At 42.1% G+C, this 22,372-nt stretch overlaps 2 protein-coding genes across 16 annotated transcripts in view; both read right to left on the reverse strand.

Annotated features, from left to right (window-relative positions):
* Positions 1-683: 683 nt before the first annotated feature.
* mybpha (myosin binding protein Ha) lies at positions 684-16,423 on the reverse strand. 3 transcript variants are annotated; one of them, XM_020096066.2, is made up of 14 exons: positions 16,157-16,423; positions 14,741-14,815; positions 14,381-14,446; positions 13,637-13,771; positions 13,088-13,255; positions 10,302-10,390; positions 10,004-10,199; positions 9,545-9,684; positions 9,153-9,312; positions 8,441-8,577; positions 4,409-4,595; positions 3,418-3,475; positions 1,128-1,170; positions 684-1,042 (listed from the first exon to the last, which is right to left on the reverse strand). In XM_020096066.2, the coding sequence occupies exons 1-12, from the start codon at positions 16,380-16,382 to the stop codon at positions 3,441-3,443; spliced, it is 1,614 nt and encodes a 537-aa protein (XP_019951625.1). In that variant the 5' UTR covers positions 16,383-16,423; the 3' UTR covers positions 684-1,042; positions 1,128-1,170; positions 3,418-3,440. The 3 variants fall into 3 exon arrangements, with proteins under 3 accessions (XP_019951625.1, XP_019951626.1, XP_019951627.1); XM_020096067.2 differs by lacking the exon at positions 14,741-14,815 and having other exon boundaries at positions 16,157-16,422; XM_020096068.2 differs by lacking the exons at positions 14,381-14,446; positions 14,741-14,815 and having other exon boundaries at positions 16,157-16,422.
* A 389-nt stretch (positions 16,424-16,812) lies between these two features.
* nav1a (neuron navigator 1a) overlaps positions 16,813-22,372 on the reverse strand; it is an 83,036-nt gene continuing 77,476 nt past the window's right edge. For all 13 annotated transcript variants that reach the window (XM_069526027.1, XM_069526024.1, XM_069526032.1 and 10 more), the window contains 9 exons: positions 22,195-22,293; positions 21,922-22,093; positions 21,320-21,585; positions 21,085-21,236; positions 20,924-20,995; positions 20,622-20,827; positions 20,394-20,512; positions 20,113-20,301; positions 16,813-19,388 (listed from right to left, as the gene is read on the reverse strand). In XM_069526027.1, the coding sequence (XP_069382128.1) occupies positions 19,293-19,388; positions 20,113-20,301; positions 20,394-20,512; positions 20,622-20,827; positions 20,924-20,995; positions 21,085-21,236; positions 21,320-21,585; positions 21,922-22,093; positions 22,195-22,293 (1,371 nt within the window). In that variant the 3' untranslated portion in view covers positions 16,813-19,292. The remainder of the gene's footprint in view (positions 19,389-20,112; positions 20,302-20,393; positions 20,513-20,621; positions 20,828-20,923; positions 20,996-21,084; positions 21,237-21,319; positions 21,586-21,921; positions 22,094-22,194; positions 22,294-22,372) is intronic.

The raw sequence follows: 22,372 nt of genomic DNA on the forward strand, positions 1-22,372 counted from the left end.
TCTCTGTGGAACTAACCTGGCAAAACATCCAATCCAGACTAAGACATAAATGAAATGTTTTGAAGAGGGTTAGCTAAATTGTTGATTCTCAGTGTATATGTCCATGTTTCTACATATTGGATCACAACTGGCTCCAAACTTGTCACACTAAAGTCTATAAATCTCCCTGCACGGTGAAGGTCAAACATTCAAATGAAGAACGTCAAAACAGAAAAACCCATGTTTGAGAGGACCCAAATCACACATTATATTTTCAACTGTGTTTGTTAGATTATAAAACAACCTTTATTTGTTCTATATAAACCAAATATTTGTATTAACTTAATGTCTGTATTAACGACAGGAGTTAACTTTTTTTTAACTAGCCGTAAATGTTGTGTAATGTGTAATAAGCTGCAATATGTCCTACAACTACAAACTTATAATTGCGATGGTTATCTTAAATCTTCATCTGGTGTTTTTCATGATTCTTATAATTGATTCTTAGTCCTTGTTGTGTTGCTCTGATCTCTTTATTCCATGTGTAGTTTTTATTTGCTGATTGTGAACCCCTCTCACTTCTCAGGCTGTCTTGAAAAAGAGAAATCTCAATGAGACTGCCTCATTAAATAAAGATTAAATAAACACATTTACCATCTCACATAGTATTTGGCAATTTGTGTAGAAATCCAAATAACGTGTGATAAAATACATATTTTTATTGAAACATCCATACAGTCAGTAGAGTAGCATGTCTAAGGGTTCACTGTTTTATTGAGCAGTACATGTAAATACTATAACAAACAGCAAATGGACACAGGCAGAAAAAAATCGTGCTAAATATAGCCTTACATACATGTCACCAACTAAAATAACATACGACTGGCAGACTGGGATGGGTCGGGTGGTGTGGTTCCTCCCTGCATACTTGGAGGAGAGGGTGAGTCGGGATGTGATGGTGGAAACAAATATGGAGATGTTGGTATGTTGTTCTGTTCTTCTTCATTATGTACACACTGCTGCACAGCCAGCCATGACTTTCTCTCTCACCTCCTCAAGCACTCTAGACAAGATAGGAGAGATGTACAGAGAGGCATTTATTATACACACACGTTCACACACACGCAAACACACACTCGTGAACTTACCTCACAACATAAGACCTGGACTTCTGCTGGTCCATTAAAGGCACTGGGGAAAGATGATTTAAGCAAAAAATGGGTTAAATGGGGTCATGAGGTATGAACAACAGGAACGTTCTGGGAGAAACTGCGTGAGTGTGTGAGTGTGTGTGTGTGTGTGTGTGTGTGTGTGTGTGTGAGGCTGTTGATTTGCTTGAGGTTTTTGCGTGTGTGAGATTCGCTGCATATTTTCCATAGAGGATTAATAGGTTTGGTATTTTCACTCGTAGCTAATTATCCCTTTTCTCACAGCAATCTGCTTTGTCGGTTGACTCATGGTAATGTGAAGAGTTTGGCTGTGTGTCAGATCATCTGGAGTCATTTTTAGAAAGCGTAGAGTGCTGCGCTGACATCACCCCCCCCGTCACCTAAAGGCGCTCCTCGCACTCTCTGTATATAATCCCTTGTTTTCCCCTTGAGGGGCCCTCCCATGTATGGCTGTGTGGTATGGGACTGCATCCTGACACTCTGTAAAGACTCACAAGCACGACCACGTCATCTATAAGGCCTGGTTTGCACCTGCGATGAAGCTGCTCCTCTGGTAATCTGACCATAAGCAGACAGCTGTAAATACAGGTGCGAATGCCTCCAATCACATCAAGGATGGGTTAAGATCTAATCACTCGAGTCAAATTGGAAGGGGGGGGGGTTGTGGTCAGGGAGGCATGTGACCCCATTTGCAGGACAGTGTTAACACACTCGTCCCTGACCGCACTGAAGGTCAACTTTGTAGTGTGCATGTAGCACAGCAACTGCATTTAAATAATACATGGAACTGAGGCCCTGCGTTCAAGGTTGAGGACCAAAATGACACAGCTCCTTCTCTCATTTGTGTAAAAGTGTTTTCACTCTGGCAGCGGTCATGCAGCAGTCATAAATCACATCAACTAGATATCAGACAAAAAGGTCAAAGGTCTGTATTTACATGATGCCTTTTCTCGTCTTGACCACTCAAAGTGCTTTGCAGTACAGTTTTTGCCTTTGACACACACATTCATACAGTGCATATATGTGTTTCTATGAGAACGGCACAGTATCAGCAGGTGTCTATTTAGAAAATTGTGTTTACAAAGTCCAAAAAAAGATAAAGTTGCCAAAGTCTCATTCAGCTAATTCCTCTCTGCCATAAACAACCACTGTTCTTTTAAAAACACTATTGCACCTTCATTAACATAGATATGGGCAATGTAGTTTATTGTGAGTCTTTCCATTCTGCTGCTGTAGTAGAACACAGAGTCTGCAGCTGAAAATAGTCCTTAACAAATACATTATTTAGTTTGTTTGATAAAACCTAATAGTCCAACTATTATGGGTATTTTTCTTAACTTCACTTGTCATGTTCAAAACCAAAGTTTAAAAACTGATATGAGCTCCTTAGAGACCGAGAATGGGAAAGAGAATACATGAGCGACGTGCTGCCATCTAAATATATTGAATGTAATCGGTCCCTTTGCTTACATGCCTTCATTGGCCGGCAGGGACGGAGATTAGTGTTTCAATTCAATCCACAAAAAGAATCAGTGGTATGTCCCTAACGATGAAAGAAAACAATTATCATTTGCTCTCAAACTATCCTGTGCATCTCTTCACTGACATGTTTCATCAACTGTCACCTCATTCACCCCTGCTCAAATATCCTTCTCTTCTTTGTTGTTGTTGTTTTCTTGTTCTTGGGTTTTTCATCTTCTCTCACCATCTTTCTCCTCGCTGTTTTAAAAAAAATACTTGAATGGTGCGTCTCTGTTCAGCAGTGATAATGACACAAGTTGAGCAGAGTCTCCTGACACTTCTTGAAACGCTACACCTCTCGAGCATTTAAAAAGCTGAAATCAAAGTGCCGGTACCACAACATGAATGTGGCTGCCAAATGGTGAGGGTATAAATAGAAACACGAAATCTGTATACACATGAAATTTGGTATTTCTATTTGACTGATAATCATCTTTGCCACATTACCACACTCGAAAGCAGGGCCTGTGACAAACAAGATGTAATAAACAGACATACTATTGGTTTTAATTGGATGGTATAAGTTTAAAAACTATTCACGGTAAGTCAGGAGGCACAGGAACATCATCCAACTGTATCATCATCAAGTACACACAGCGTTTAGAAGAGGAATCAGGATTGAGCTGTGTTGTCATAGTGATGGTAGAGACATGTGATTGAAGGGTATTTTTGAGGAAATGAAGATAGTAATAGTACAAATGAAGATAGACGATAAACACAGATATGAGCGTTTGTTTTTGTTTCTTACCTCTGGAGATTCAGATGTTTACTTTATTTTCCCTTTGCAGCCTCCCCGATAATAACCTCTGTTGAAAGACAAAAACAGGTCATGTTTAAAACTGATATATTACAGATAATGAAAAGTTTCACACGGATGAACTAGTACTAAACATCTCCTCATCATTTAGATTAAATGGACATTAAAGGATGAATCCTGTGATATGATCCATTATTTAAAATCCATATTTTTCCCCATGAAAAGACCTTGTTTGAGCAAATTCTTCTAAAAGATGTTCCCTCCTGACATGCCGGGACAATAATCCCGTATAGGTGTTCATCTGATTTTAGTTCTGATGTTTGCAGAGGTTGTAGCGTATAATTCACATCATGGAGCCATATGCGGAATCTCCATTTGTTATACAGTGACTGATGTGTTCCTTTATCATCATGAAAATAAATAATGACTGCAGTTCATTTTTAGTCGATCACTCATGTACCATCCTGCTGTTATATAATTATTCGCTAGTGCACTTATGCACTTTTATTAACCCCCTGTAAGTGATGCTATAACAAATGTGCCATCATCATCTCTGAGGTCATGTGGGGACAAATAATAAAATATGTTTTATTTGCTTGGTTTAAGCTTAAATTGAAATACTAACTTTTATCTTTTCTAATGATTTTGGCTAAAATATGCAATTTTTAATTGGTTTTATTTATGTAAATCAATTCACGATCCCACGTCTGTGTCTTGCGACCCCCCATGGGGTCCGACCCCTAGTTTGAGAACTATTAGTGCACAAAACCACAAGTGTCTGAGTAAACCATACTTTCCATTTTCTTTTTTTTCTTATTTGAATATAAGTGAACATTTGTGACCCATTCAAGTCTTGGTTTTAGGACTAATAAAGACTGTAATTGTTGGTACTGGTGAAGGGATTTGTGATCAAATATCTATATAAAATTGAGCCAGTCTTATTTTTGAACCAGTATCTTTGTCTGCACAATGTGGTACGTACGTTTGACCTCCAGCTTGCAGGACACTGTGGCCTCTCCCTGGGCGTTCTTGGCTCTGCAGGTGTACACGCCACCGTCGAAGCTGCACGGTTTACGGATCTCCAGTGAGCAAATGCCTTGGTTGGAGATCTTACGAAACTTGGGGTCGTCGCCGATGAGCATCTGATTTTTCATCCACTCGATCTGTGGCTGAGAGGAGGGAGAGGAGAGGATATGAAGTCACTAAGAAACACGTCAGTACCTCATTGACACATTTCTGTCTTTTGTTATGGTGCCAAAAATATCCATGACTTCCTCTCACGATGTTTTGAAACTATAGTGTCAGATGTTTTTTAGCCGTGCTGCTGCTGCTGCTCCTTGGATGGTGGTGTTGGTCCCCCGCTTTGGTCCTGAGTTAAATATCCAAACAACTTCTGCAGGGACATTTTTGGTGATCTGCTGACTTTTCATCTAATGCCATTGGCAGAGATTCACATTCAACTTAAATTGTATATCATATTATCTACTTCATGGGTTGCATTTGAATTTGTTTATAGAATTTTATATCATTTAAGTACCATTTTAGGATTAGAGAAAACATCCTTTTGCTTTTTTAAAGTTTTAAAATGCAGATTAAACCTTGAATGATACACCGATAACCTCTGTTGCATCGGATTAAATCACTTCTTACAGTTTGAAATGTGCTTTTAGTCAAACACACATCACCTGAGTAGGCTGAATATTAAGTTTGCTGTCAACTTGTCCTCCAGTGAGATCATAATGTCTCTGCTGAAGACGACAGTTGGGTAGACGGAGTAACTCAAACCCTTTTCCTGTACTGAGATATGTGCTGCTCCGGGTTTCAGTGACACGCTCCTTGCCTGAATTCCGTCATGGTCCAGCTTCATGAAGGTTGATTCTGCTGATTGAATTACACCCAAGTTGATGTGTTTTCAACCCTTCCTCACCAGCGTGAGACACATATTTAGTTCTGCTTACGACAAGTTTTCAATATAGAGGTTTCTTCTATTTTAAGAACTGATGTATTGGTTTAGAATGTACTTTGTAAATAAGTCCAAATATCTAGAGTAAGTAGGTCATTTTGTTGTGAGGTAACAGCTGTTATTATTGAGCTCCACAGTTTTATTGGCAGTGATGCATGCAGGGACTATTCCGTGATATTCCTTGAAAGTTTTTGATCTCTATGCACCAACATGCGTGAGGGTTTCATTTGAAAGTGAAATGAAACTGGACTAAAGTTAAATTAAGCGTGGTTGGTAAGTGAGAATTAAAGCAGTCCTTTGCGTCCTCTCAGTCTTCATCACCCTGCTGACAGAGGAGGTGGGGGATGACGGGAATGAGGGTCATGATTTCATACTAGGCTGTCAACCAAGATCTCTATATTGAGCCTTTGGCGGCGGACGAGATGCTGCTACTGCTGATAATGAGGACGCTAGTGATGCTGTTGCAAACCGATACCTCCAGCATATGTTAATGCTGCTCCTGTGGCAATCCTGCGAGACTTGAGAGATGTTTTGCACGAGGAGCATTTGATGATTCAAAGTGAGTAAGGGGGATAGGGGAATTTCTTGTCTTGCTAAGAGTGGGGTTCAATAACTGGGTCATCGTAAATTTGTAGAGACATTCATGGTGCCTGAATTCTATACACCTTTAATCAGATTTGCCAAAAGTACACCTTTTAAAAGTCAGATTTACAGATTATGATTATAAATCTAAATCCTGTGTTGTTACTCAAAGAGCAGCTGATGTTTGTCATTTTTACAGAGAAGAGACGTCTTGCAGTAAGTTTTAGTTCTTAGTTACACCTGCAAGAGGACGAGGTGCTCTCAAGCCTGGGGTACACTTGTGTACTAATACTCCCTGTTTCAGTCAGAGGCTCGGCTGAGCAGCTGCATAACAGGCAGTTAACAACAGGCAGATACATAAGGACTCTTTTTGACAGTAGATCACACAAAGCTGGCCAAGCATAGCCCCAGAAAAAATGCAGAGGTGGAATTAGCATTGTATGTTTCATTATAAGTTCAGTTAAGCTGTTAATGCTTTCTAAATTTGAAATCCATCATCTCCTGGCAATGGACCTGAGCCTACTTCATTAATGGAGTGTTTGGTTTAATGGACATTGAGATAAGAAGCTAAACAGAGACAGAGTAAAACCTGCAACTTGACTCCTCCTCTTATTATTTTATCTTCCTCTGCCTCATCGTGTCTCTGTTTGGACATCTGTGTGTGGATGGTCAGCCACACTGATAACAGAGCTGCGGAGTGAGCGGGTGGCAAAAATAACATTTCACTCATCCACAAGAGGACAGCGAGCTACACCTCTTATCACTGTCACTCCTTTGTCTTTGCTCCTTATCTTTCTCAACCTGCTCTCTGCCTCTGGACGTGACAGCTCTTCATCAGAGGCAGCGAGATGACCTATCACGCTACATGCCACATTTCTGCTGGAGCTCCTCAGCAGTTCTCAATGGGCTCTGGCGGCTCATAAACACATGTAACACACTTACAGCCTGCACAGAGTGAAATAATCAAATTTTGTTTGTGATATAAAGAGAGAGAGAGATTCAAATGCAAGAGAGAGGTTAAACACATGTATTATTGTGTGGGCAAGACAGAGGGAGTGAGATTATTTTATGTAATTCAGTTAATCAGTTAATTCGATTTTAAATTAAAATGTAATTACATGGCTCATAATGATGTACAGTTGAGGATTAATCTGTGACAGCTGTTATATATGAACAGTGTCATACATTCAGATCATGTGGTAAATGACTCATCACATTGTCGCCTACAGACAATGAAATTATAGGTTACATTAACACCATAGACCACTTATACCTTGGACATCTTCAGTACAATCTGTAACATATCTTCGTATTGAACAATTGAAAAAATAACTTTTTTTGTATTTATTCAAATTTGTTACTAAAATAAAATTTTCATTCTAAATATTTAAAAAAAAATGTATTTTATAGTTTTGTACAGCAATACTTTACCTCCAATGTTTCATCTGCGTGTGCTTGTTTGTTTTTAGCAGGATGACACAAAAACTGCTCAAACGATATCCATGAAAATTTTCTGGAGGGGTGGGGCATGACCCAAGAGAAACACTTTTAAATTTTTATGCAGCTTCGGATCAGAGGACAGATCCAGAAATATTTTTTTAGTCTCTAGCATTGTGAGATAGGCCGATAATTGGATTTGATTTTATACATCTGTTACTCCTCGGTTGCTGCTGCTCCACAGGAAGACGACTCATTTAGACATGCTGGTCTTGGTTTATAGGGTAAATAGACCTTAATATCTGAAAACTGTCATGAGCCTGTGATGAGTTTAGAACTGGCTCTACTATCAAGCGTACAGACAAATGCAATATTTAAAAAAATCATGCTTTCTCTTGTGGACCGGCTGTCATTGAAACCATTATCTATGAGCCCATCCCCATCTGTTACCCATCAGTCCCTCTTTTCTTAGTCCCCTGGCATGTAGGTTGCAGCCTTCTTCAGTTTCTGTTTGATTTGTCTCAGCTACATCTCTGACCGCCGCTGCCCTTGGTGACAAGCCAAGGACAGCGGGGACAGATAATCAAATGTATTTCTACCACGGCCGGTCACCTAAGCCGTCTGCGTCAGCCAGACAACTGTAAAGATATGTTTAACCAGAGGAGTGGCCGCCAAGAACAGAGAGAGGCGTACTGAGATTTCACATTGACATACCAGTGAAAGCCTTGCCCATGTCTACAGGGGATCGTTAATACCTCATTTGAAGCAGTATATCACACACTCAAACAATTTATAGAGGAACTCCATCAGGAACAAATGGTTTCAATTTGAAATAATTAACAGACGTCTAATCAGGAAAAAAAAGAATGAATACAAGAAAAAATAAAATCTTGGCTGAAACATTTTTTTATATAATCTTTTCTATAAAATCAACAGAATGTGCAATGAACTGTTATTTTTATAATGGCAAAAACAGCTAATTGTTGTCCCCTCACGAGCACATGGACAGTAAAGTTTGAGTGAATGTCTGACCTTGGGACTTCCACGGACAGAACACAGCAGCTTGGTGGTGTATCCCACAGTGGCAGCGCGGTCGTTGAGAGCAGTGGTGAACTTTGGCGCCTCGCTGAAGTTGTGGTCCACGTACTGGGGAGGCTTGTAGACAATACCTGTGAACACATGAAGCAAAGATCTCACTGACGACGTCAACGAGGTGTGGCCTGTAAAGGTGTTTTCCAACATGACCTAGTTTGCCTTTCACACACGCACAACACAGCGTGATGGTTCTCCACACAGACGGTTTCACAACAGCAACAATCCTCTGCATTATTCAGACCAGAGGTGGAGCAGAAGTAAATGTCACCATTTTCCAGGTGATCAATTAAAGTGAGAGGACACAACAATAAACAGGCATTTCTAAATACAAACACACACACAAACAGAGACATACCCACAAGTGAATCTCCTGCTCTGACAGCTGTCCTAATGTTGTCGGAGCCTCCTAAAATTTATTTCAGTGGTAGTTGGGCACGAGCCAAGAAAAGTACCCACTTATGATTAAAGCAGAGCCAAGGCCATTTTCACTCCATAAGTCTTCTCTTTAAACAGACAGCAGACACACACACACACACACACACACGGCAATTAAAGTGTAAGTAGACACTTGTACCGCAGCAGTAAAACTCTCGCTCAAACCAACAATCTGACCGTGCAGTAATTAAAGTGCTGCTTGTAAGAAGCTCACCTGTCTTCTGGATGGTGGCCACCTTTTTGGTGACAGTGCCCTTCTCACCGACACCCACCAGGTTCTCAGCAAACACCCTGAAAGCGTACGAGTTGCCCATGATGAGGTCTGAGACGGTGGCACTGAGCCTGTGGTAGTGCTCCAGCACCGTGAACCATTCCTGCAGGTGGAGGTACAGCAGACACTGTGATGTTACCTCTTTAGTTCAGTAAAATCAATCAATCAACCATTTATTAAGGGGATATCTTTAGTATTATTTTCATTTTTACATCCACTGTGATCATCCTCTATCCAGGAAGAGAAAAACTCTCTGAAGTGCAGTTTGCTTCAAGGACAAATATGTTTCGGTGTAAGAATGTGTATTTGTATCTGCATGTGGACATCTGCCTTACCCCAGTCTTCCTGTCTGCCTTCTGAATGGTGTAACCAGTGATGTCTGTGTTGCCATTATCCTTGGGAGGGGTCCATTCAAGAGCAGCATTGAAGCCCCAGCTGTCCACCAGCTTCACACTGGTAGGAGGACCGGGCAGCTCTGAGGAGACACATAACTGTCAGCTATATCATTAAACTCTCACAGCAAGAACGGTGTCTAATCCCAACCACGTTACATCAAAAGTGATTCATGAATTTGTGTGGCCACGCGTTTAACAGCAGCAGCTGACAGTGGGCTCAAACAACCGGGTAGAAGGGCAACATTGTTAGAGGCGTGATGTAGAACTAACAAATCAACACGTCAGCTTCACAGTCAGAGGACTGGAATGAGCTGGATGTTTATACATGTCGCACGCAAACCTGCTTCCATGTGTGCGTATGTGTGCTGGTTTACGATGTGTGCCATTTGTGCAACGCACCCACAATCTGAAGGGTGATGGTGGCTTTGTCTTCAAAGCTGTCCACTTTAACATTCAACTCGTAAATGCCAGAGTCGTCCCTCTCAGCTGTGCGGATGAACATGATGCTGTCGTTGTCGCTGTTCCTGATGTTGACCCTCTTTGTGTCCAGAGGCTGACCGTCCTTCAGCCATGACACCACGGGTTTGGGCTTCCCCTGAGGAGAAAGGACGAGACACGCGGAGATGCGAGGTCAAACGTAATGACTGTTAAGTTTCGTGTGTTGTCTTTGTATGAAATGTGTGTTTGTGCTGCTCACAAGAAAGGGGATGACCAGGTTGACCTGCTCTCCAACATGCCTGATGACACGAGATCTGAGCAGGCGGGGCATGCGGATCTTCGGACGTGCTGAAAAACAAAAACTCAAAAGTCAGACTTGTTTATCCTCTTTCACCATTAGTTTTCTACTCCGATTAACTTATCTGCTGCAGTCATTGGTAAATAACCTTGACAACAGCGTAAAGGGTTGTGTGTACACCTCCGCGTGCAGTATGTTTGAAATGGCAGGTCAACAAGATGTAGTAAACCACCCTTATGTACCATATAAAATACATATTAATAGTTTTATGAGTAAAGTAATAAATAAGCTTTAAATGTGTTCTTTTACTTTGGGCTATTAGAAAAGATGATGATCTTGTATGACTTGGGGTGGAAACTATAAGTTGATCAATTAGTTAGTCAATGGAAATTGGCATTGATATCGATTTGAAAACATTCTCTGTTTTCAGCTTTTAAAAATTTGCTTTTGTCATATAAATAATTGTTTTTCATTTTATTTTCACCAATACTCAAAAATCATCCCTAGTGGTGACACTGGGTATTTTCCAATATATGATAATTAGACAAAGACAAACAAACACATTGCAAACTACAACTCAAAATAGTATTCCTCTATATTTGCCCTCTCTGAGATAAATTAAGATTAGAATAAAAGATCTTACACTCACAGCATCAAACTAAGCAGTCCACCATGTGGTTGCCAAAGTTTTATTGATGATTGTGATAAGTTATAAATAAGAAAAGGCGTAGGGAATCTGGTCGGATAAAATGTCTGTGTCTGCATGTGTGAGGAAAAGTAGAGTATCCAGGCAGAGAGAAGCAAAAGAGGAAGACCTCTTGTCAAGCAGCAAATAAAAATAGCTTCAGTGACCACAACCTTGACATGTGTTCCCTCATGTCAATGCACAAGAGAAGCAGCAGGAGGATTTCATCCTGGTAAACTGATTGAGTTGTCCAACATCCCATCTACAAACAGTGAAGTACAGTATAAAAACTGTGCTGTATACGTGTGAATACAATTATATGGATGCATGGTGGACGGGTCTTTGTGAGACATTTTCCAGTCACTATGCCGGATGGCTTCATTCGGGCCAGGTGCTAAGTATCAGTAAGAGCATCCCTTGCATGTTTCTGCATAAGCAGCAAATGTCTGAAAAGCTCACTGGGCTTAGAGGACACATAAAACCACCAGGCTGCTGACCTCCATCACCCCTCTCACCCTGTTTCTCCTTCTCCACAAATGTCTTCTTGTGTCCCTCTTTATTCTCCTATTGTCCATCTTTTTCTAGCTCTCACTCGTCACACTTTTTTCCTCTGTTGCTCTCCATCTCGTTTGGTTTCTTGCCCATATTGTCTCATCCTCCCTGTCCTGACATTTGTCACCGACACACCGCTGCACACGCTGGGCTTCAGCTCATTTCCCATGAAGATCAGGTCTGCCTCCAGATTTGGCTCAAACACTAATCCCCACTAATCAGTACACTTCCCAGCAATGCCCAGAAGTGTTGCAGGCATTACAGCATCCAGTGGCCAGGAAGTCCTGCTGCAAGCAGTCTATAATCCGTCTTTGTCTCTGGATAAAGTGTCTTTGTGGGGGGGGGGCTTTCTGCATATTCTGGACAGCATCTTTATCAGGAGTGCAGACGGGTGTCTGGTCTGGACAGCGTGTGACTGACACCCAGCAGGATTTACCTCCCAACAAGTCACCCAGAATGCATCAATTAGGCTCATGTTTCACTCCCCTCAGTTGACCAGCAGTTCTAATTTCATGACCACATTTCTCTTGTTGGATTTCCTGTTTGTAAGACCAGGATATACGCTCAGAAGCCATAAGCTGTGCTTCTGATAACTGGGTGAGCTCAGGTCTGCGCTACGTCAATGTGACCCAGTGTGAGAGCTGAAACTCAGAACTGCAGGTCCACACTGTGACTTCAGTAAACTGTTGAAGCGCATGTGTATTTTTATAGACAGTAGTAGAGAGATGAGACACAATGACCATCTACTGTATGTGTGTTTTTTGAAGTTGTGTTTTTTAAAATACAAAAATGCAGTAGGAGCCAATTTTCTATCCATGTTAAAGTTAAATTATGAACTACAATAGCTTACATTAGGGGAAGGTCAAAATGGCTACTTTAATTAATGTTAGAGTTTTGTAAAGAACATTTTAAATGTTTATTTTGATACCTGCTAAATAAATAAAATGTTTTATTATTTACAAGTCGTGTTATCTCTTTAACAAACCAGTCTGTAAACTGTGGCTGTCGATTTAATCAAAGAAACATGTGAGTGGAGTGAGTGTGGGAGCTTGACCTCCTCATTAGTGGAGCCACACCTCTAGTAGATGTTGAAGATCTATGTACACACGAGTGAAAGGATGATTAATAGTTAATGACAGTGCTTGTCAGCACCAGTGGGATTTATGTGCCTACATCTGTGGAGTCCATCTGGGGCCTCAGCGGTTATTACCACCTCTGCCTCCCTGGTTGCAACACAAGTATTTTAAGGAAAGGTCATAAGTTACAACCATCACAGAGATCCTGATGGAGGGTTTGAGCCAGACATTTTAAATTGTTTTCACACCACAGAAATCCTCTATTTTAGGCTGTTTCTTTTGAAGGGAAACAGGATCTTGTAGAAACATACAATAAATTATTTTTTGGAGATATATCTTTCCCCCTTTTAAACATGTTTATAAAGACCATCCATAGCTCATAAAGTCTGTATAGTCCATAGAAATTCTCAGTGTACCAAATGGTTTCCACTTACCAACAACCTCACGGATTGGCACGGGCGCAGCAAGTACACCAGGTTCACTGCGACCGCCAGCGTTTACAGCCACCACGCGAACAAGCAGCAGGTCACCGGCTGTCAGATTCTTGATGCAGAAGCGGTTTGCAGGGGTCAGTTCCTCGTTACCTACAACCCAGTTTGTTGCTGCAGGAAAACCCAGGGTTGGTATTAGTATGTAGAGTTTAGTACAGTTTTGGCTTTGGTTATGCAACGTTTGAATTTTATCTCATGTAAAGTGTTTTTCATTTATCAAAGTGTAAAACATCCCTTAATGGGGCATGTTAAGTGGTTTATCACCTGTCGACACAAGTTTACAAACAACCTGCCCTTAAGAAGTACCCTTTGGTCACCAAGATGAAATCTAAGAGGGCATGCCGTCATCTGAACGTACACTTCTAAAAGTGGTGTCAGGAGATACAGTGACAGCCGGTGAAATGCTGCCGGCCGTATACGGCCTGGACCCGGCTCTCTGCCCTCTGACACTCTGGGGACAGGTGCGGCCCCACAGCCTCTCACACGACTCACTTCCATCCTTGCAATACTCGATGGTGTATCCGTCCAGGCCGGAGTCTCCAACAGTCTCTGGCGTCCTCCATTGGATGGTCAGGCTGGAGTCGTTTACATCGTCCACAGACACGTCCAGAGGAGCGCTGGTGGGGACTAAAGGAGGATCAGACAGAGCAGACGGATTCATGGTGGAAGTGGAGATCAGAGAGATGAGCAGAAAAGACCCTGAAAGAATAACTACCCACATACTTCTTCATTTAAAAAATGTCTGTGTAATATATAACATGCATATCTCAAATTTTACACAACCCCTTGTCTATTGAATGGTCCAGAGTTTGTCCAACGCCGTAAGACTTTCAGTCCATTTCAAAACTAAAATGTCAAACATTGGCTACTCCCAGTTTTCATGTGAATGGTGAAATAAACTGGATATTTTTCAAAATTTTCTGACATTTTATAAACAAAACTGTTTAAATAATCAGTAGATCAACTGATAATGAAGAAAGCATCTATAGCTTGATCTTATATTTTGATATGTCTGTAAAGCTGTTCATCATTCTGTCATCCAGGGTGTTTCGTTCTTTAAAAACTCTCATTAGTTTTTATTCAATTGATCTATCAACTGGAAATAGAGGTTTCCAAACATGTCAGATGGCTGTCATTTCTGATACCGGAACAGATGTTTCATTTTTATCATGTAACGACATCTCTCTAGTTCAACCTGGGACCAAGCCAACAGCAGAGCATAAATGCTGTCATTACCTGCAGGAGGTGGCGGCGTGGGGGCCTTGGGTGGCTCCTCAACAACAGCAGCTTCTGCTGGAGCAGCTAGCATTAAAGAAGCAGGAGGTTAATGCTCTTTTACAAACAATCACCAGCGATGAGGACCAAATAAGCTTCCAGAGCATCTTTTCCATCGTGAGACTTCAAGGTGTGGATGTGCTACAGCGGGCCAATCACTGTGGAGTTTCCACTGGAAAAGTTACCAGGAAGCTCAGCATTTGTTAAGAGTCCTGTGGTCCTCACAGCTGGGGAGGGGCATGATTTATCATTACCAGTGTGTGCAGCGTGTTTAATGGCAGGGTAGTGCTTTTGTTGTCTGTGTGGTAGTTTATGTTTTACCGTCTGTGGGAGCATCTGCAGCAGGAGCATCTGCAGCAGGAGCAGAGTCAGCGTCTTCAGCAGCAGGAGCAGCAGCTAGCGTTAAAAAGCCATTAGGGAAGCAAATTAAGAGTTTCCATTATAGCATGACTCATGCAGGACAAACATTTCTGTTTTTACAGAACAGGTGGATTTATGAGCCAAAAACTGATTCCTGAAAACATTGTAGATGCACTGTAAGGCATCTACATCCAGCAGAGGATCACTGTCCACACCATGGGTTAAATAGACACACAGCTCTGCACAGCATGTACAAGTGCACAGTAGGAAACAACCAAACACAAACACACACCCTGCATTACAGCCTGTTGGTGTGCCCCCTGTGGTTTGTGTTTACCCTCAGCGGAAGCTGTCGGATCAGCTCCTCCCTTTGTGGCTGTGTGATGAAGTTAGCGGGTAACATGTCAAGGTTAGCATGGGAAACGCTGAGCCAGTCATTCTGCTGCAGGCGCCACTTATGTACTTTACCAGCATCATGGTGCATCAGTTGCAGCTCTGTGTTGGTATCAAACTTTTACTTGATGTAAGACATCAAGTGTAAGATGTGAGAATAGTGTAGTAAAGTGAGAATATTAATGTATGCACTGTTTTAAGGTCATGTCTTAGCATGGAGAATCTCCACATTGTGAGGAGGAGTTGATCTTAAGAAGGATGAAGTTACAGCTGCTGCAGCAGCTCCTGTTTCAACAGTTGTGGCTGCTGTCTCCTGGGCTGCATGTGCAGAGACTGATGACGGGAGCAAGAACTAGAGATTTGTTGCAGTGCGTAAGAACAACGATGAGCTGCCAGTCTTAGTTTCCAGTGAAACTGAGTTGGTTACTGTGCATGCAGCATAGTTATACACAACATAAAAACATAATGCAAAAACTGAATATTTCGATAGCTAGGGTTTTACATCTACACTCTGGTCTTCTAATGGATATTTAACAGTTAAAAGGAAATTGCATAATATGAGCAGTTGTGTGCACAGGATCAAGATGCATGCAAATAAAGAAGAGTAGAGATGAGGATGCACATATACACTCGGTTGTCAGTTTAGTACCCTGAGATTTAACTCATGAAGTCCTTCCTCCATAAAGGTCACAGTGTCCAGTTTTTATTGAAAATGTTTCAGTTAAGATCATTTTGGAGGTTGTGGTATTGAACTGTGTTGCATTGTACGGAGCAGTGTTGCTGTTATATGGATGAAATTATACAAACACTGGTCTGTATCACACAATGCAGAGCACCACAAAGTTTCGCAGATATTATTATGATCTCCATGTAAAGTGAACTGCCCTTAAAAAGTCTAATAAAGTCCTGACTTCACTTTTAGGCTCCTTGTTGGTTTAAAGTTAGTTAGTTAACTAAGGGGACTTTTCATCCATGGTACGGCACCTGGGACGCTTTCCTCCGCGGCGGGGGTTGCTTCAGCTGGGGCTGCGGGCGGTGCTGCCTCTTCCACCGCAGGAGGGGCTGGAGCAGCGGCCTCCGTTGGAGCAGCAGCCGGTTCCGCGGGTGGAGCTTCTACCGGGGCGGGTTCAGGCTCCGGGGCCGGCTCAGGTGCCTTGTCGGCGGCCTTCTTGGCCGGAGACTTCTTGATGGGCGCAGGTTTGCCTGGCATCGCGCTGACTGATGGCCACTACTCTGAATGAAGGGTAGCAGGGGGTCTTAGGGAATATATATGTGGTGAGAGGGTTGGTGGTGGGCTTCCACACAACTCCACCCATTCCCTTACTTTGATGGCCCCCTCCCCACCTCAGTCACATCATCATCTCTGTTTGGACCCATGACTCCAGACAGGAAAACCCCTGGCTCCCAATAATAATAATAATAATAACAACAACAATAAATTAATATCATTATTATTAATAATAATAATAACAACAATGATAATACATGAATCATAATAATTTTCTGAAGACCACATACCTTTAAAAATCTCCCTACAGCCTGATAATAAACAGTGGTATTTAACCACAGGTATTTAACACTGGTATCGTCGCCCTCCAGTGGATGACTTAATGATAGCACACAACCAAAACAGGCAGTGATGAAGAATGGCATGACTTTATTGTGTCCACAGCTCAATGTTAGACATATGGAAGTTGATGTGGTTATAAACATGCCAGACAACCACTATAAAGTCCCCTATCAAGCCAAGTGCTCCTTCCTGCTGGAGGAAGACATTAAAAACCACAGAGGACGTCCATTGTTCTGCATACAGGAGCCATGCCTTCTCTCACATCTCTAAATCTTTTTTTAGTGATTGTTGTCGCAGATGCTATGACTATATACAGTGTGTACAATAGTGATGTCATGTACAAAAAGAGGAAGAAAAATTTACAAATATTTGCATAATAAAAACAAACGTCTGCTCTTAAAAACAATGCGAAACAACAAAAACAAGGAACATATCCAGTTATTAAAAAATCCCCTCCCGTGATAAGGTTAAGTGTGGTAGGTCCAATGAAAGAGAACTTTGGGAACACATCAGGGACACATGCATCGACGTTACATCTCCAGGAAAAGATCCATTCACCGTCTCGTGTTCTCTGGGCCACTCCTCAAAGATGTCCATATCTTTCACACTGTCAGTTTCAAAAGGTGTACAATCGCACACAAGCAGCCCTGTCATGACACACAATCTCATCTAATGCAGTTTACTGACACAACAGCCAAAGACCCAATTCGCTAACCCACTCTTAAGGTGACGACATTAAAGTGACATCAGAGTAGGCAAGAGGAAGTGAGGACGCTGCCTCTGAGTTGAGGCCTCCGCGTGGTAGGTTAAAGCAGCTTTAGGCCAAACTGTGTTTCAGGCACAGATAGACTAGGCATTGTGTCTCTACTTCCCACTCCGCTGTTTGGAGAGTAGAGGGACATCGGGGACAAAATATGGCAGTTTGAGGTACTTCAGGGTCAAGGGGGGGGGTTTAAGTGTTTCTCTACAGTTTCCTCCTTTTACGCATCTTTATATGCCATCTTCCTTCATTGCAAGAACAGTCAAGAAGCGAGAAATAAATACTCTGCACTCTGGTACTCTCTAACAAATATCGTGTGCAAATGAAAAAAGGGAAGAGGTGAGAGAAAGCCACTAATGAGATTGAAGCATTCCTAACCCCAGCCCTTGACAGTAAATCTTAAAAACTGTATGAGAAAGAAACTGATTGATACAGTTTGAAAAAACATTATACAATATATAAAGAGCAAATGCAGTGAGGAAGAATTTTTTTTTTGTACATGTCTTTATCACTCGTTGGCAGCTGTTGGGAGAACAAATGAGAAATGATCGGAACAGTGACGACAGGAGTTCATCCCTGTCTACCCTGTCGGCTGTTGTCGATAATGGCATGTGTGGTTTACGTACTCGGTGATAATCATGTTCACTGAAGTATAAAATCCTACAAAACCAAGATTTTAAAAGTCGTAGATCCTCAACTATCACAAGAGAAGTTTGTGTTTTGAATCAGATAGAGAAGTAGAGAAGAGAAGCAAGCATAGCCGGAAATGAGAGGCTAACAGATTTGGCAGATTAGATAAACAAACAGATTCCGTATTTTTTTTCTGTGTGTTTACAATATCTTTAACACATTACTGAAGTAAACCACTGGATATGACGATGTTTTTTTCTGCACAGACCCGCCCTAAAACTGATTTTCAATTCATTATTCACCCATGCATGTCTCTTACAGTTTCTCTGAGCTGATATTTGATCTATGAATAACAAAATGGCTGAACTCAAAAGAAAAACCATCATTCAAGGCCATTTCTATGGTTATTGAATGTGTGTGTGTGTGTTATTTTCTACCAAGCACCTTTGAGAAGATTGAACACCAGGATGGCACTGAGGCAGAAAGTAGTAGCTGCTGCCATCTAGAGGAACCTTTACTGAACTGCATGATTTGTCCAAACTGATAGTCCTCCATTTCATGCACAATCAATGACACAGCCTCCTTGATTTCAAATTCCACATGTAGAAAATAAAGTGCATTTTTTAATTATTTTTGCTGTTGTCAAATGACGATCCTGCATTTGAGGAAATCAGACCGTTTTACTTCTGAGTTGAAATTTTCTTTCTGAAAACGAAGTACGTGAGCACCAACATAGTTGAAGTTAAGGTGGTGAGGTCAAACCAAAAAGAAATAGGTCTTGATAAGGAGGATTATACATAATTATACTATTCCGGTTACCATGCACTTACAGATCCAAAAGCAGTGAATCTGGGACAAACTGGGGCAGAGAAGAGAATAATCAATAATCTTTTTACCCTGACATGATCATCATCACAGCTTCCTATGAGAGCAGGTTAATTGTCTTTCCAATGTTGTGATAGCAGGGCAGAGCAAACCCTTCGTCCATAATCACTCTCTCCGTCGATCCTTTACACATAGCTTTGTAACTGCTCACTGAGCGCACAGTAGAGTTCATGATTGAGTCTTTAAAGTCTCATCAGGACTGCACTCGCTGTGTCAGCCGTAAGGATAAAGAGTCTGTGGCTCCACACAGCTTGATTGACATTCGTGTGTTGTCCTCAGAGTGTAGCCTGCAGAGTAGGATCCAGAATGCCTTCCCGCTCTGGAGACTCGATGTAGTTGGCCGACTCCTGCAGCTTCAGCAGCATCGCCATCTGCAGGACGCACAGTGGCAGTGAGTGAGACGTTAACAGACACCGTTAGATTTGAATGCACTGGTGTGCACTTATTATGGCAAACTGGTGATTCATTTTATCCAATGATCTGTCAAATGTTTTTATTATGACTAAATATGTCAGAAAATAACCCCCTGCTGGTTGAGATGCAAATCATCTTTCTAGACTGTCTTCTTTCTCTGAGGTGTGCCATGTTTGGGACAGGAACACTGACTGTTGTTTGTCTGTCAGCAGCAAAACAACTGTACTGAATGTCTTTAAACTTGGTGAAGGGTGAGTAATGAGCTGAGGAGGAATCCATTAACTTTTGGAGTGGATTCAAGAAAAAAAACAGGCAGTGTTCAGTTCTGGTTCGGTTTGTTATTTTCATACCGTCTTCATATACAGTCCCTTCTGAGTGTCTGATGAAACCATGCTGCAGATTTTACACGTGACACACAGTATTTCTGTCTCTGCTGCAGTCGTCAACCTCAGAATTTCACTTCCCTCTTCCTGTAGCTCTACCTCTAAACAGGAAAACCAAATGCAGGCTGCACGAGTTGAGTCCGGACACACACACTTTTCAGTTGTGGTGCTTTTCTTTGTTACAACCTCTGCAGTCATTAGTAAATAGGAACTTACTGTTGACTGTTTGGCACCTGTAAAACCTGTTGTTATATTATAAATTGTCCTTCATTAGTCGCCCATCTCACGATAAACTCACCAGTGGGTCGGACTCCAGCATGCTGGGCGGAGGTGTTTCTTTGGGCAGCTTCTTCTCCTCACTGAGAGCACCTATGCTGGGGGGAGGTAGGTGAAAGAGTCTGGACTGGTCTTGCTGTGCACTGGGCCACGGGAGGGTGCCTCTCACCCACTCCACCGGATCCTCCCATGCCGACTTCTGCCCATGGACCTGAGGGAACAGATAGAAATGTAATTAAAACATGTGAAGAGCGGAGGAGTTTGATTCTTGTTGTTAAAACTTTGGAAGATGTCTGTGCTCACCTTGATTCCATCTTTGGCTCCCTCTTGCAGGTATGGAATGATGGAGTGATTCCACAGATCAATAAACCACTGCCTGAACTCAGCCACTGACACTGGGCACGATAGGAAGAAGCAGGGACCTGCAGGAGGCAAAACTTCCCTTTAACTGCGTTTCTGAGTCATTCATCATAGGTACAGACCCAACTATCCCCACTGTTTTCTACCTTAACTGTGTCCACTGTCTCTCACCTATGAGGAAGTCTGAAGTGCTGTGTTTCTCCAGAAACGTGTGGAGGTGATACCAGAGCTGAGGGACCCAGTCGAGAACGTGGAGGAGAGCTTGGTGGCGTGTTGAGTCCTGCTCCTTCTCTTGGTAGGCCTCCACAGCTTTACGGTGCAGGTACCTCACCAGGAACCCGTTCGCTGGTTCCACGTTGTTGGAGAACATCACCATCCTGTGACCACATGCAAGAAATGTTCATTCCTGTTCGCTTTGTTTTGTATTTAATGGTGTTTCAAAGTCTGTAAGGTTTTTGCGGCTCTGTGCCCACCTGAAGCTGAGGTGCAGCCCGTGGTTGGACGACATCCTCACTGGCTGATTGGTTGTTCCGATGATGTACGGACTGAAACATCAACAGAGGAGATTATGTGCTTTCATGAACCAAATGTTACATTCAAACTTTAGTGGAATATAATGTTTGAATTGACTCACCATTTGTGATACTTGCAGGTGAGCGCTCCGTTAACAAGCTCAGTAATGGCTGCTGGATCACTGATGTCATCTATGATAACAACCAATGGCATCTCTCCTCCACTCTCTCTGTCAATCTGATTGGCTAGGTTGGACAGATACAACTGCAACTCCTGTGACGACAAACAAAAGTTAATATATCTTCTGTGTATAGTTCAAACTAATGGCCTTTGAGAAGTCTAGAGTCATGCGTTACCTTCTGTGTCTGACGGTGCATGTTGAAGGTGACGGCGGCGCTGCTACCCAGGAGACAGGTCTCGTGGTCGGCATCAGCAGACTCGATCCGGCTGCGCTGCAGGAGGTGGTGGGCGAGATGCTGAGCTAGATACGTCTTCCCTGTCCCACTGGGCCCGGACAGAACCAGACGCCGGTGCTTCAGCAGCAAGCTGATGTAGTGCAGCATCATGGGTTTAGGAATCAGGGTCTCAAACACAAGTGAGTCAACACATTTTTCTCTAAGACCTATAGAGAGAGACAGAAACAAGGAGAGAAGACAAAAATTGGGTTTTACATGCACAAGGCTGGATACAATGGTTCATTAAGCAAAATTTGTTGCTGTTGTAAACACATAAATCTGAGCAGAAAACCCCCCCGCTGATTTGTTCATATGTGAAAGTAAAACCACAGAAGTCCCCAGGACATGTCTGAAAACAGCTATAATGTCTCAAAGTTAATATTTAGTGAAACAAGAGGTTGCTTATAAGTGAGTAAAGAAACCCAATCAACATGTTTGGTACTACAGTGACAAAGTACTAATACAAGTATCCTTTCTATTATCAGTTGAGGACATTCACTAACCTTTCAGGGTGACAATTATCCGAGCCTGACCACTGCTGAGACAACGATATGGTGAGGCCTGAGGTCTGTCCCCACCGATCACCCTCTGCACTCCCTGGGTCAGCTGGTACGTGTGCAGTGAATCACAGGCCAGACCCAGACTGGCTGTTGGGTCCACTTGAGTTAGGTAGTCCTGAACAGAAGGGGAAAATAATGAAAATCACCACAGTTAAAATGTGTTCATTTGGATCTATTTTTACACTGATATCCTCACAGAGACAATTATTGACTTACTTTAAAGATCTTGGCGATAAGAGAATCGAGACAAGTCCAGTCCGTCCTCGCACTGACCAGCACTGATCCCAAGTAATGCTCCTGCTGCTGTTTACTGACCTACAGAGACACAGAGAGGGAGAGAAACGGTAAATCATTTATTTCTTTTCTGACTATTTTGGTAATTTTTCAATGCTTA

This window comes from Paralichthys olivaceus, chromosome 6 (assembly GCF_024713975.1).
Source record: "Paralichthys olivaceus isolate ysfri-2021 chromosome 6, ASM2471397v2, whole genome shotgun sequence".
NCBI classification, from domain to species: domain Eukaryota; kingdom Metazoa; phylum Chordata; class Actinopteri; order Pleuronectiformes; family Paralichthyidae; genus Paralichthys; species Paralichthys olivaceus.